General features: G+C 38.9%; 1 protein-coding gene across 8 annotated transcripts in view; it reads left to right on the top strand.

Annotated features, from left to right (window-relative positions):
* Nucleotides 1–13,011, top strand: part of PRKN (parkin RBR E3 ubiquitin protein ligase) — a 1,325,586-nt gene that overhangs the window by 424,177 nt on the left and 888,398 nt on the right. For all 8 annotated transcript variants that reach the window (XM_059940863.1, XM_059940861.1, XM_059940859.1 and 5 more), the window contains one exon: nucleotides 4,539–4,779. In XM_059940863.1, the coding sequence (XP_059796846.1) occupies nucleotides 4,539–4,779 (241 nt within the window). The remainder of the gene's footprint in view (nucleotides 1–4,538; nucleotides 4,780–13,011) is intronic.

Raw genomic sequence — 13,011 nt, forward strand, 5'->3', positions numbered from 1 at the left:
AGCACGGGAAAGCATTTTGTTAATATGTGACATTATTAACTATTTTTGAAACTCATTATTAATCATTTTAGAGATTATCTGTGTAACCCTTCTTTAAGTGCTTGGACAACATTCCAATAACTTTTCAATCCTTGTTAATTTTTCTTGTTAGAGTAACATTACTTATTTTTACAATGTTTAAAAAGGTTAAGAATATCTTGAAAAGCATTATCAGGTTTTTCAAGTTTTGCTTATTTTCAGTGTTCTAATTATATTACCAGGCTGTCAGATATTTGAATTCTAACTACATGTCCTCAGAAGGACTCCTTTTTGGAAAAAGAAAACTACATCAATTTCTTGTATATCGTGGAATAATGGCCAGTTGGATGAGAGGTGGTCATTGGTTGGCTGACAACTCCTGTAGATGTTTTCTTAATCCTGGGGTATCTCCAAGTCTGAAGTCCTGGAGAGAGAGCCCATGGTACTGAGCTCTCAGTCCCTGGTGGGACAACATCTCTGCTTGACGGCACAAGACCAAGCCCAGCTGGGTGAATACCCACTTGTTTTGCCCACACCAAATGACTTATGTCACTGCCTTACTTGTTGAATTAATGACTTGTTATAAGGAAAACACAAGTGTACTAAGTATTTCCTCTTTGCCAAGCAATATTCTGGTTATTGAGGAAACAAAGATAAATAAGGCATTGTTTTTGCCGTGAAGAGGCTTAAAACAATGTTGGAAAACTCTGCTGTCTTCCCGTGAAAATCTCTACCTCCCAAAGCTGAGGGATCATTCATATACCAAGAGAACTAAATATTATTTTGGGCTTTGGAGTGGCTAGACAACTAAACTTTATCTCATTTATTGCCCATGGGGCATGTTAATAATGTGGCTTTGAACTGAACTAGCATGGTGGTGCACTTGCACCATCTGGCAAAGCGACTGCTTCCGAAATCAGCAACGTTTTCTACAAGTGAGTCAAAGAATTAAGCAGTTAATGGTCTCTGAACCATGGATGGAGTCTCAGGGAAATATGTTCTATAAATATCAATATAACTACTGAAATCTGTTTGGGGTCTTCCTACTCCCCTTTGCAGCTCTACTCTGAGCATTAGGAAAATCTGGATTTGAAAGGAAAATCTCAGTTTTTAAATTTTTTCCATATTTGTCCAATTTTAGCAGCCCCTGAGAATTTGCTCAGGTTCTTCATGCGTTTCCTGGCATCTGAGCATATAGGATATTTTTTGTATCAACTTTTAGTTCACAGAAAGGCTGGAAAGTTACCAGAATAACTGTCACATCTGTAGATTCTGCTTATTCCACCTTCTTTATACATTTTCCAAATAAGATTGTGTGAGTGGAGCAGCCAAAAAGGATTCTGAGGTTTTATTCTGAGGTTTTATCTTTATACAAGATAAGGAACCACCCTCTTTAGTTTTCAAAACTTGTAAATGATGATAGTGATACTGACAATTATGTATTGAGTTGTGACTGGATTGGGTCTGCACTCTGTATATTTCCTTACATCTCAGAGCAATCATTAAAGTTGGTAATATTATTGCTGATGACATATGTAGAAACTGAAGCTTATGCAGGGAAAGTAATTTGCCAAAAATCACGCAGCTAATAAATTACATCTATTTGACTTTAAATTCCATGTTCTTTCTCTACAGTCTTCTCGCTCCCTGAAGAACACTTTAGGTATTGTGTCTATGCGTCTATAGCTACTTATATTTGTTCATTCATTCATTCTTATTTCCTCTCAGTCATTTACCTTTTCAATTCATAGACGAATTTTCTACATCTGCTAGGTTCAAAGTGCTGTGTGAGGCTTTCTGGTAAATAAAAGTAGAAGTGTAACCCAGTCGCTGCTCTCAAGGAATTCTAAATTAAGTTGGAGGATCAGACACACACACACACACACACACACACACACACACACACAATGTCCAAGCTCTGATCACTGCAATAGAAGAGCATAGCAGGCAAAGATTACCGGGATTCAGATGAGAGAGAAAGACATTATTTTTATCTGGGAGGATCACATGAAGCATGTAAGTTATGACTGTGGAGAGAGGAATTTTACCTGACTGATTTTTTGAACCTTTTGAAAAGAACACAATATGGATGAAAATCTCAGGATATGTTAGGATGCTAATTCTCAATTGTTTCTCCTTGTTGTAAAGCACATGTCCTCACATGCCCACTTTTGAGTGTACTCAGATCTTGATGTTGGTTTGTTTGATATGACTTAGGCTAAAGGCTATGTACAGTTCCTAGAGAGCTGGCCGAGCACTGAGGTGATGATAAATGGTGGTAGAACGTCTATTAGTCCAATTGGAATGGAAAATAGTGTATTGTCAGCGATTACTGCTTAATGAACAACCACAAGATCTCAGTGCCATACATTAATAACCGTCTCTTTCCCATGCATCTTCAGGTCAGCTGGGGGTCTGCAGCCCGAGCCTGCATTTATCTGGAAGACTCTGCTCAAGCTATAGGTGGGGTTGCACTTGATCCTCTCCATGGCTTGGGCTCAGGTCTGTGCCATGTGTGCAGTTCTGGGGCCCAGGCTGAAGAGATGGAAACTTCCAGGGATTCTTTTTTGATAGCCAGGGCAGTGGTGCAAATATACTCTAAAGCCGTGGTTCAATCACATCTGAAATGTCCTATTAGCCAAAGCTGATCACATGGCTTAGCCCAAAATCAAGGGCAGGATGAAGGGAGATGAGAGTGAATATTTTTTGAAGAATAATATAATCTACATATATAATGGAGAGGAAAAGAAGATAAAAATCATAAGATAGTTGGTCTAGAAAGAAGAGTCTAAACACACTTGAAGAAGATAGTAAGATGTTAGACTATATTTAACCAGTAATAGTGAGACACTTTAGAAAGACTATGTAGAACACACCAGAGATTCTTCTACAAAGGTTTGTGGGGAAAGACAGGAGGTAAGGAAGTAATTACAAAGCTCTTGTAATGATGAAGGCCTAAAATGGGGAGGTGACAATTGGGATGTAAAGGAGCTGAAGAAGTGAAGGGAATTTCTGAGTCAGAATTAGTTACTCTTGACACCTTGCTGGATGTAACAGTAGGGAGGAAGGTTCCAAGGTGGTGAAGCCCTCCTTAGAAAACATAGGAGAATAATTGGAGTTTTAGGTGGGAGGGGAAGCCTTGACACTTGGATAACATGGGTGATGGTCGTGCCTTGACAGAAATAGGGAATTCAGGTAGGGGCGGACTGAGGGGACAGAGATTGACACAGAGTGACCACTGCTGAGTAGGAGCAGTCCTGCGGAGAGCAGAAGCTGCGGGGACAGGCGGCAGGAAGAGAAAGTGTGTTGATGTGACCGAGACCCGAGACACGGGACCAGAAGAGATCAGAGTGGGATTTGGGACCGGAGGGCATGCTGGTGACCTTCCTGAGGGGGCGAGGCTGACACCAAGCAGTGGTGTGTGGGCAAGGAGTGCCGATGAGTGTCAGGCACCATTCTTAAAAGTTTGATAGTGATAACACAGCACTTGGGGGGTTATGACTGTTCCCAGTGTTGTTGTGTTCTGCGTGGGTGTTACTTAAACTTCCTAAGATGAGGGAGAATGGCAGTGGGGGGTGTTGTAGAGAGAGGAGGGTCCTCGCTCTGTGGGAGGAGGGACAGACAGATGAACGACTGTTTCTACCCAGTAGATATTCTGACACAGAGATTCAACTTAAGTTAGTATAGTTTCTGTCCAAATAAATTACCTGATGTCTAACATTCTTTTCTTTTTTTTATGCTTTTATTTTATTTTAATTTTTATTGGAGTATAGTTGCTTTACAATATTGTGTTAGTTTCTACTAATTCTACTAAATTTTAAAGTCTCCTGTTCGTACACATTAATATATAGATACAAAGCATTTTTGTAGACGTCCACTGATTTTAATTGTGAGATTGGATAAAACAGTGAATGATCCGAGATGGCACTGGTACCCTGTCCTCTTGCTTCACTGGCCTGGTGGCGTGATTGCTAGTGATGTCTGGGTATACGTGGAGCCTACTGTAAACAAGTGTTTTGTAAATTCTAGAGAAAATTGCCCTGTAGTTGGTACTAACCAACTCTCTGTGCTTTTTAAAACAGAAATGAGTGCTAGTATTTAAATTTGAAAATTATAAGGACATATTTCCAGGAAGTCAGTTTTAAAAGCATACTACTTTTCAGTATGGTTATGTATGCAGTGTGATACATGTTTCTTTCCCGCTAAATTTCATGTCCCTCTGAATATTACTTCAGTTTTCATCTGTTGTCATGTTCCATTTATCCCCACATTTCAGTTTCTGGCCCCAGTTCAACATTAACACACACATGTGTAGGTGTTGGCCCCTGCTGCAGGGTGAGTGTGCCTATCCTGATCAATCAATCACACGTGTCACTTTTCTTTAAGTTCCATGACTGCATGCAGACATTGGACATAAACCAATGTCTTTTACACACTCTAGAACTGATGACAAATTCAGCTCCTCCTGGTGTTTTAATGTCTGCCCTTTCTTGTTGTGTTTTTGTTTCACTCTCCCACAGAGCTGCGACCTGGATCAGCAGAGCATCGTTCACATTGTGCTGAGACCCCAGAGAAAAGTCCCAGAAAGGAGCACAGCTGGAGGGGACAGCCCACAGAGCACCGCGGGGGGCTCTGAGAGGGAGCCTGAGAGCCTAACTCGTGTGGACCTCAGCAGCTCCGTCCTCCCAGCCGACTCAGTGGGCCTGGCTATTATTCTGAAGGATGACAACGAGAATGGTGGCCCACCAGCTGAAAGGCCAGGTAATTGACTGGCTATGGCTAGTAAAGCATTTTGTGTGGTAAAATCTCCACAAAGAATGGCCTCACTCTGTGTGTATTTAGTTCATGACAAGTTCTAAATCACCAGAAGGAGACACGACTAGAAGGAGAGTACGTGGATGTAAAATTTGAGGTGACACATTTAATAAGTACAACGAAACAGAGCTATCATGTTAAGAATGAACATAAGGGACGGGGAAGGTGTCAGGACCATGGTGATAGTATCTTGGGTTTACTTTTGGAGGAACTAGGGGTGGTGGGGACATGTGGTACATTGTGCTAGGCTCAAAATATATGATTAAGGTACCTATATGTCCCTCTCAACTTTTGCCTTTGTTTTCTTCTATTTCTTATTTTCTTAAAATACATTTTGGTTGATTATGTTTCTGATGATATAGAGACATTTTAAAAAAGGAGAAAGAGAACTTCAGAGGTAATTTTAGTCATTCGCATGTTCTAAGAACAAATTACAACATCAATAATATCCTTTGTGTGAAAGAATTCTTCCTTCTTTATGCTACAGCCCATTTCAAGAGTTTGTTTTGGCATGAATGACAATGGCTTTATTATTTTGACAATATTAGTATGTTTCCCTTAGTCTTTTATTCTCCAGTCTAAATAGTCAAAGGTACAACAGGATTATTTTTGACTGTGTGTGACAGAAAACACAAAATAATAACAGTGACTTGGCAAGGTAGAAGTTTATTTCTCTCCCACGTGCAATAGGTGAAGACGTAAGCAGCCCTGGACTGGTATGGCTTTCACAGTGTCAGAGACTTCTGGAACCAGCAAGATGGAGGCCTCTTGCTAAAATTACTAAATAAAATTTAACTAATATTTTTAAAATCATAGATGAGATTGAAAAAAAAAAGAAAAAGGAAATTTTCCAGGGTTAAGTGAAGAAGTAGAAACAACACAGCTGTCTTTAAATAAAGGAATGAATAAACCAAGAATTTAAGTGCATGGTGCTCTGGTGGCCCTGAGGTGGTTGTGGAAGGAATGAAGGCTTCATGTCCTTTACATGGACTGGGCACCTAGGGGACTGAAAAACTAACTGAGAAATGGGGAAAATGAGATAAACCTAAACCTCTCAATACCTATGTTGTCCACAAGGAGGGATTAATATAAATATCAAACCCAAGCTTTGGCACACCTGATGTTTCAAGCAGAATGTACGTAAAAGCATTCCAGAGAACACTCGGGGGTCATGGCCTCCAGAGATGAACAAGCCCTACTGAAGGGGTCCTCATGATACCCATTATAAATCAAACAAAGGGATAGTCTACCCTGAGTGGAGGAGAGCATACACCATAAACTAGAAAATTGGTTTCCCCCAAAACATGAGAAAATAAAATGAAAATTTGAAACAGAATACAAAACAAAAATGTTTTATGTTAATTAGGACATAAAATAAAAAATTGAAATCAAAACACAAAACAGACATAATAGAAAAAGATAGCTATTGAATAGAACATAAATTTAACTATTAGAATGAAAAAACATCCTCAACAGATTGGTTAAAAGAGCAACTTGTCAATGCCAAAGAGACAATTAATGAATTGGAAGATATATATGAGGGAATCGCCCATAATGTGACACAGGTTAAAATGTAAAAAAGTGGTTTTAAAGACTAGGAGTTTGGACTTAGATGGCCTAACTTATATCTGATAGGAAATCTTTAGAGCAGGGGTCCCCAACCCGTGGGCCGCGGACCCGTACCGGTCGTGGCCTGTTAGGAGCCCGGGCCGCACAGCAGGAGGTGAGCGGTGGGCAAGCGAGCGAAGCGTCATCTGCCACTCCCCGTCGCTCCCCATCGCTCGCGTTACCACCTGAACCACCCCCCACTCCCTGTCCGTGGAAAAATTGTCTTCCACGAAACTGGTCCCTGGTGCCAAAAAGGGTGGGGACTGTTGGTTTAGAGCAAAATTAAATCCTTATGTGCATTATCTGAACATTAATAATAATATAAGCAGAATAATTATCATTTATAGGTATTCACATATTTTAATGTTTCCTAATGTTTGTGATTCTACTATCTTGTCACTGGTATTTATCTGAAGATTTAAAAAGTAGAATCTTATTATTTTATTTTATTATAAAATTGCCTTCAGTCTTCTTGAGAGTTTTATTTTATGATTAATAAATTTGGAATTATTGGCACCTTCCATTGTTTCTCTTGCTAGATCATAATACTTCTACTGAAGAAAATATTCTCTTTCTACAGTGATTGAGATACCGGTACACTCTCAGAAAATTCTGCTAAATGTCTAATATTCTACTTAGATTTTAAGTGAAATATGTAATTGTTTCAACCCAAACAATAGATTAAAGAAACTCTCATAAATTTACATAGTACAGTAGCACTGTTGCAAGAGTTTGCAGGCTACTGTATGCTTGGTTATTGGACTGTTTAACCTTAACTTTCCACACAGACCTCATAATCACCCTGTTTCTCATTTACCCACTGACCAGTGGTGGCCTGTTAGCTGCATGTATTTTGCTGGCTGGGGACTGGCCTTGGCAACACTTGCTGGCATGCCAGGTGGCCAGCATCCTATTGTGCTTCCCCTTCCATCACCACAGATCAGGAGTGAACTCTCCTGTTACCTTTCCTGTGCTGAAGCGGTGGTGTAAGTTATGTTGCATCTGGAAAGAATCAGGCAAAAAAATATGGGTTATTCCAGGTCAACTTTAGGACTTTATTCTGCATTGAACTGAAACTGAACTGCAAGGAGTCATCCCTTAATCTTCTGAAGTGGAAAGAATCATCTCCTTTTCAGAACTTTCATACCTCTTATTATTTTCTATTTTGTACTCTAGTTGCTTCTGTATATACTTTATCTCTTTGAGGACAGGATGTTTGTTCAATTTACTGTAGTTTCCCACAAAATCTCTAAGAAAAAATGGTGATCAATGTTTCCTAAATTATGTAAAACTGTAAATGTAATAAGCCATTCATCAGAATTTTCTGTGTATTGAACTTTTAGAACTAATGATTTGTTCAGCAGTATACAGAGAAAAATGAAACTTCACCTCTTAAAATATCTTGTTAATTTTACTGCTTGAATGAATGGAATACCTTGAATGGGATTATTTGAAATGACTGTGGGCAAACAACGTGCTTATACAATTATTTTTTTAATAAAAATGACAGTTTAGAGTTCCTAGAGCAGTGACTCACAAACTCTAGTGGGAATGTTTGTTCAATGCTTATTCCAGGGCCAGAAAGTCTGATTCCATTAGCTGAGGACAGAGATTCAGAAATCCTGGTGCTGAGCACACTCCAAGAAATGCTGCCCTATAGCAAATGCTTTCCCACCTTTCAACTGTGAGTCCTACCTAGAGTCTTCAACCAGGTGGGAGGAAGGTTGGGAAAGACAGGTGGACAAACCAAGTCAATCCATGGCAACAAGAGCAGGCTCATAATTACCAGTTTTATATACGAAGCATCTACAGTGCATTTCATTTGGGGAAAAAAAAGAAAAAAGGTCCCTGGTTGAAAAATGTTTGAAAACTTCTGCCTTTAAGAAAGAAATTTAAGAGAAATAAACCCAATTTTCTGCATGTTTCCAGGGTGTTTGAATTAGACAAGGAAGAATTTAGGTGCTCTCCAAACGTGAGAGGGCTCTAAAAGATGGAGAGCTGGGCTGTAGCTACAAAAGTAGATGCAACAAATAAGAACTGCAACTTGAGAGCATGTCTTTCAGGTATTTATAGGTGCAAAAGATAATTGGTCAATGTAAGAGGCATTGTCATGATCTACATTAATAGTCAGTTTATACTATTTGTATTTAGAAGCTAGGACATGTTAGATTATGATTTTTAAGAGGAAGTCAAAGAACTGAAATGAGTCATTTAAGAATTCCTTAAAGCAGTGGTTCTCAAGGTTCAGTACTCATTGGTGTCACCTGAGGGCTGGGTCCAGCTCAGTCTTCCTGGAGTGGTGACTGAGAATCTGCATTTCTAACAAGTTCCCAGGTCTTGCTGAAAGTATGGTTCCAGGAGCCATGCTTTGAGTAATACTGTCCTACACAGTAGGAATTTGTATTGTTTTAAAATATTATTATTGTATATTATTTTATAAACATTTGAATAAGAACATCGAGTACGCTATTCCTGGATTCCAAGGAACCCATGCATGAACTAAGTTCACATATTATGTTTGTGTTTCCTTAAAGAAACACCATTCATCCCCTCCTGATAATCAGATGAAAGAAGCTGTTGGATCTAGGAAAAAATAGGAATATTCTCCAATATTTGTCATGCAGTTAGCTAACTACTTAAACAAATAATTAGAGAATGCCTACTCTGTGCCAGGCACAATTCTAGGTGCTGGGATGTAGCAGGAAATAATAACAACAAAATTACCAACCCAATTGGATCTCATTCTAGTTGGGAAGAAGATAATAAACAAGCAAACAAACAAAAAGCCAAATAGCTAGTAAGTATATGTTCTCTGGTGAAAAAATTAGCATAGTAAAGGGAATACAGAGTGTTGGAAAGGGTGCTCTTTTGTATAAGGTGGTCAGAGGCCTCTCTCATGAAGTGACAATTGAGGAGCGCATTTCAGGGAGCATCGATTCAGGAATCTCAGGTAGAGGGGACAGCGAGTGTATGGACCCAAGGCAGGACCATGATTGGAAAGCAAGGAGGACAGCGTGGCTGGGGCAGAGGAAGTGAAACAGTAGGAGACAGGAAGTCAGAAAGGAAGACAGTAATACATGATCACAGTTGAAAGTGAAGACAGTCTAATCAGAAAGTTTTACTCCTGTCAGCTAATGTTGAAGCTGAAATTCTGAGGATGACATGCTGCAGGGCTGAAAGGAATGGTAATTAGTATTCCTCTCCTTCTTCCTCTCCCTCTCCTTCAACAGAATCCACACCAACCTCCTCATTATCCTTCTCCAGGGCAGCCATGTCCTCACAGGCCTCAGAAAACTGTCGGCTGTGTAGGGTCTTGTAGGCCCTAGATTTTACCCTGGTGAGAAGGGAGCCACTGGAGGAGTTTTGAGAGATGGAGTGACATGATGTGACTTAGGGAATGTTCACCTTGGCTGCTTGTAAATAAACTTCAGGATGCCAAGGTAGAAGCAACAGGATCAGTGTTTCAAATCATCAAAATACCGTAATACCCATGGCATCAGGAACTGGTGGTAATGATAGTCAACATCTATGAATGCTTATCCTGAACCTGGCACTGTCCTAAGCCCTGCTTCCATGAAATGTCTTGTTTAATTCTTCAGAAACCCCATCAGGTAGAATATATTAATATCCTCCTAATAGATGGAAAGTAGTATCAGATCATTTGAGGAACGAATCCAAAGAAAGACTCTATTAAGGACTGTCTTACTCCAAACCTTGTGATCAACATATCCACTAGTCTGTATTCATTTAAATATACATATCAGAAGGAATGAATGAGTTTTTGCTTTTCTTCTAGATATTTTGGTTATAATGGTTGAAGAATCATGTTAATTGTTAATTTTAGCCAAGTAGTCAAATTTTAAAACTCAACTTTTATATCACAAGGTGTACTATTTTTTCATAATTTTTGGGTCTTTAAAAAGAAAACTTTCATTAATTTTATCCAGTTCTTTCTAAGTCTCATTGCCCCAGTTTACTAACAAAGCATTTCATTAGTTTTGTTTTGTTTTTATTTGTTTATTTATTTATTTATTTATGGCTGTGTTGGGTCTTCGTTTCTGTGCGAGGGCTTTCTCTAGTTGCGGCAAGCGGGGGCCACTCTTCATCGCGGTGCGCGGGCCTCTCACTATCACGGCCTCTCTTGTTGCGGAGCACAGGCTCCAGACGCGCAGGCTCAGTAATTGTGGCTCACGGGCCCAGCTGCTCCACGGCACGTGGGATCTTCCCAGACCAGGGCTCGAACCCGTGTCCCCTGCATTGGCAGGCAGATTCTCAACCACTGCGCCACCAGAGAAGCCCGCATTCTTCATTTTGAAGAACATTTTCCTTTACAATAATTATACATCTTTTTACTAAATGAAAGAGACTACTTTTGATGAAGCATTACATGCTGGAATGAATTTTTGTTTGTTTGTTTTGGCTGCCCCACGCCGCATGTGGGATCTTAGTTCCTGACCAGGGATCGAACCCGTGTCCCCTGCAGTGGAAGCTTGGAGTTTAACCACTGGACCACCAGGGAAGTCCCTGGAATGAATTATTGAAATAGAACTTGAAAACGTAAAATAGAAAAAATTAAAAATAGACAAATGTTTAAAAAAATTAAGAATAAATTACCTCTGCCACTCCTTGTCAACATTATACTGAAAGTCCTAGCTAATGCAATAAGTCAATAAAAGGAAACAAAAGGTATACAGATTGGGAGGAATCATAAAACTGACTTTGTTCATAGATGATGTGATTGTCAATGCAGAAAATCTAAAGGATTTGACAAAAAAAAGCTTTTGGATCTAAGAAGTGATTATATCAAGATTGCAGGATACAAGGTTAATATAAAAGAGTCAGTTGCTATCCTGTATACCAACAATGAAAAAATGTAATTAGAAATTAAAAACACAGTACCATTTACATTAGCACCCCCTAAAATGAAATACTTAGATATAAACCTAACAAAATATGTACAGGATCTGTATGAGGAAAATCACACAACTTTGCTGAAAGAAATCAACGAACTAAGTAAGTGGAGTGACCTTCCATGTTCATGGATAAGAAGACTCAATATTGTCAAGACGTCAGCTTCCCAGCTTGACATACACAATTACAGTCAAAATCTTAGCAAGTTATTCTGTGGATATCAGCAAACTTATTCTGAAGTTTAAATGGAGAGGCAAAAGACCCAGTATAGCCAACACAGTATTGAAGGAGAAGAAAAAAGTCAGAAGCTTGATGGTCTCTGAAGTTAGGAGTTCCTATAAAACTACAACAATTAAGAGAGTGTAGTAGTGGTGAAAGAATACACAAATAGTTCTACAGAACAGAGAGCCCAGAAATAGACCCACATAAACACGGTCAGCTGATCTTTGACAAGGGGAAAAGGCAAATGATGGAGAACAAATAGTCTTTTCAACAAATGTGCTCGAAGAACTGGACATCCACATGCAAAAAAAAAAAAAAAATACACAAAGATTTTACACTTGTCACACAAAAAAAATGACTCAAAATGGATCAGAGACCTGAATGTAAGACATGAAACTAAAACACCTGGAAGATAACATAGGAGAAAATTTAGATGATCTTGAATGTGGTAATGACTTTTTTGATACAACACCAAAGGCATGATCCATGAAATAAATAAATGATAAGCTGGACTTCATTAAACTTAAAATTGTCTGCTCTGTGAAAGACAATGGCAAGAGAATGAAAAGACGAGCCACAGATGGGGAGAAAATATTTGCAAAAAAGACATATTTAATAAAGGACTGTTATTCAAAATATACAAAATCTCTTAAAACTCAACAATAATAAAATGAACAACCTGTAAAAAATTGGCAAAAGACCTGAGTAGACACCTCACCAAAGAAGATATACAGATGACAAATAACCATATGAAAAGATGCTCAATATCATGGCATTAGGGAATTGCAAATTAAAAAAACAATGAGATACCATTACACACCTATTAGAATGACTAAAATCCAAAACACTGACAGCACCAAACACTGGCTGGAATATGGAGCAACACCAACTCTCATTCCTGCTGGTGGGGATGTAAAATGGTACAACCACTTGGGAAGACGGTTTGACAGTTTCTCACTAAACTAAACACACCACACAATCCAGTGATTGTGCTCCTTGGTGTCTACTCCAATGAGTTGAAAACATATGTCCACACAATAATCTGCACACAGATGTTTATAGGAGCTTTATTCATAATTGCCAAAATTTGGTAGCAATCAAGATGTTCTTAAATAGGTAAATAGATAAACTGTGATATGTCCAGACAATATTACTTAGTGCTAAAAAGAAATAAGCTATCAAGCCATGAAAAGACATGGAGGAACCTTAAATGCATATTACTAAGTGAAATCAAGTTGAGAAGCCTAATACTGTATGATTCCAACTATATGACGTTCTGGAAAAGAGAAAACTATGGAGACAGTAAAAACATCAGAACTTGCCGGGGGTATGTGTGGGGAGGGATGAATAGTCAGAGTACAGAGGATTTTTAGGACAGAGTAACTATTCTGTATGATAAAATGGTAGATACCATGTCATTATAAAACCCATAGAATA

Source organism: Balaenoptera ricei, chromosome 12 (assembly GCF_028023285.1).
Source record: "Balaenoptera ricei isolate mBalRic1 chromosome 12, mBalRic1.hap2, whole genome shotgun sequence".
NCBI classification, from domain to species: Eukaryota; Metazoa; Chordata; class Mammalia; order Artiodactyla; family Balaenopteridae; genus Balaenoptera; species Balaenoptera ricei.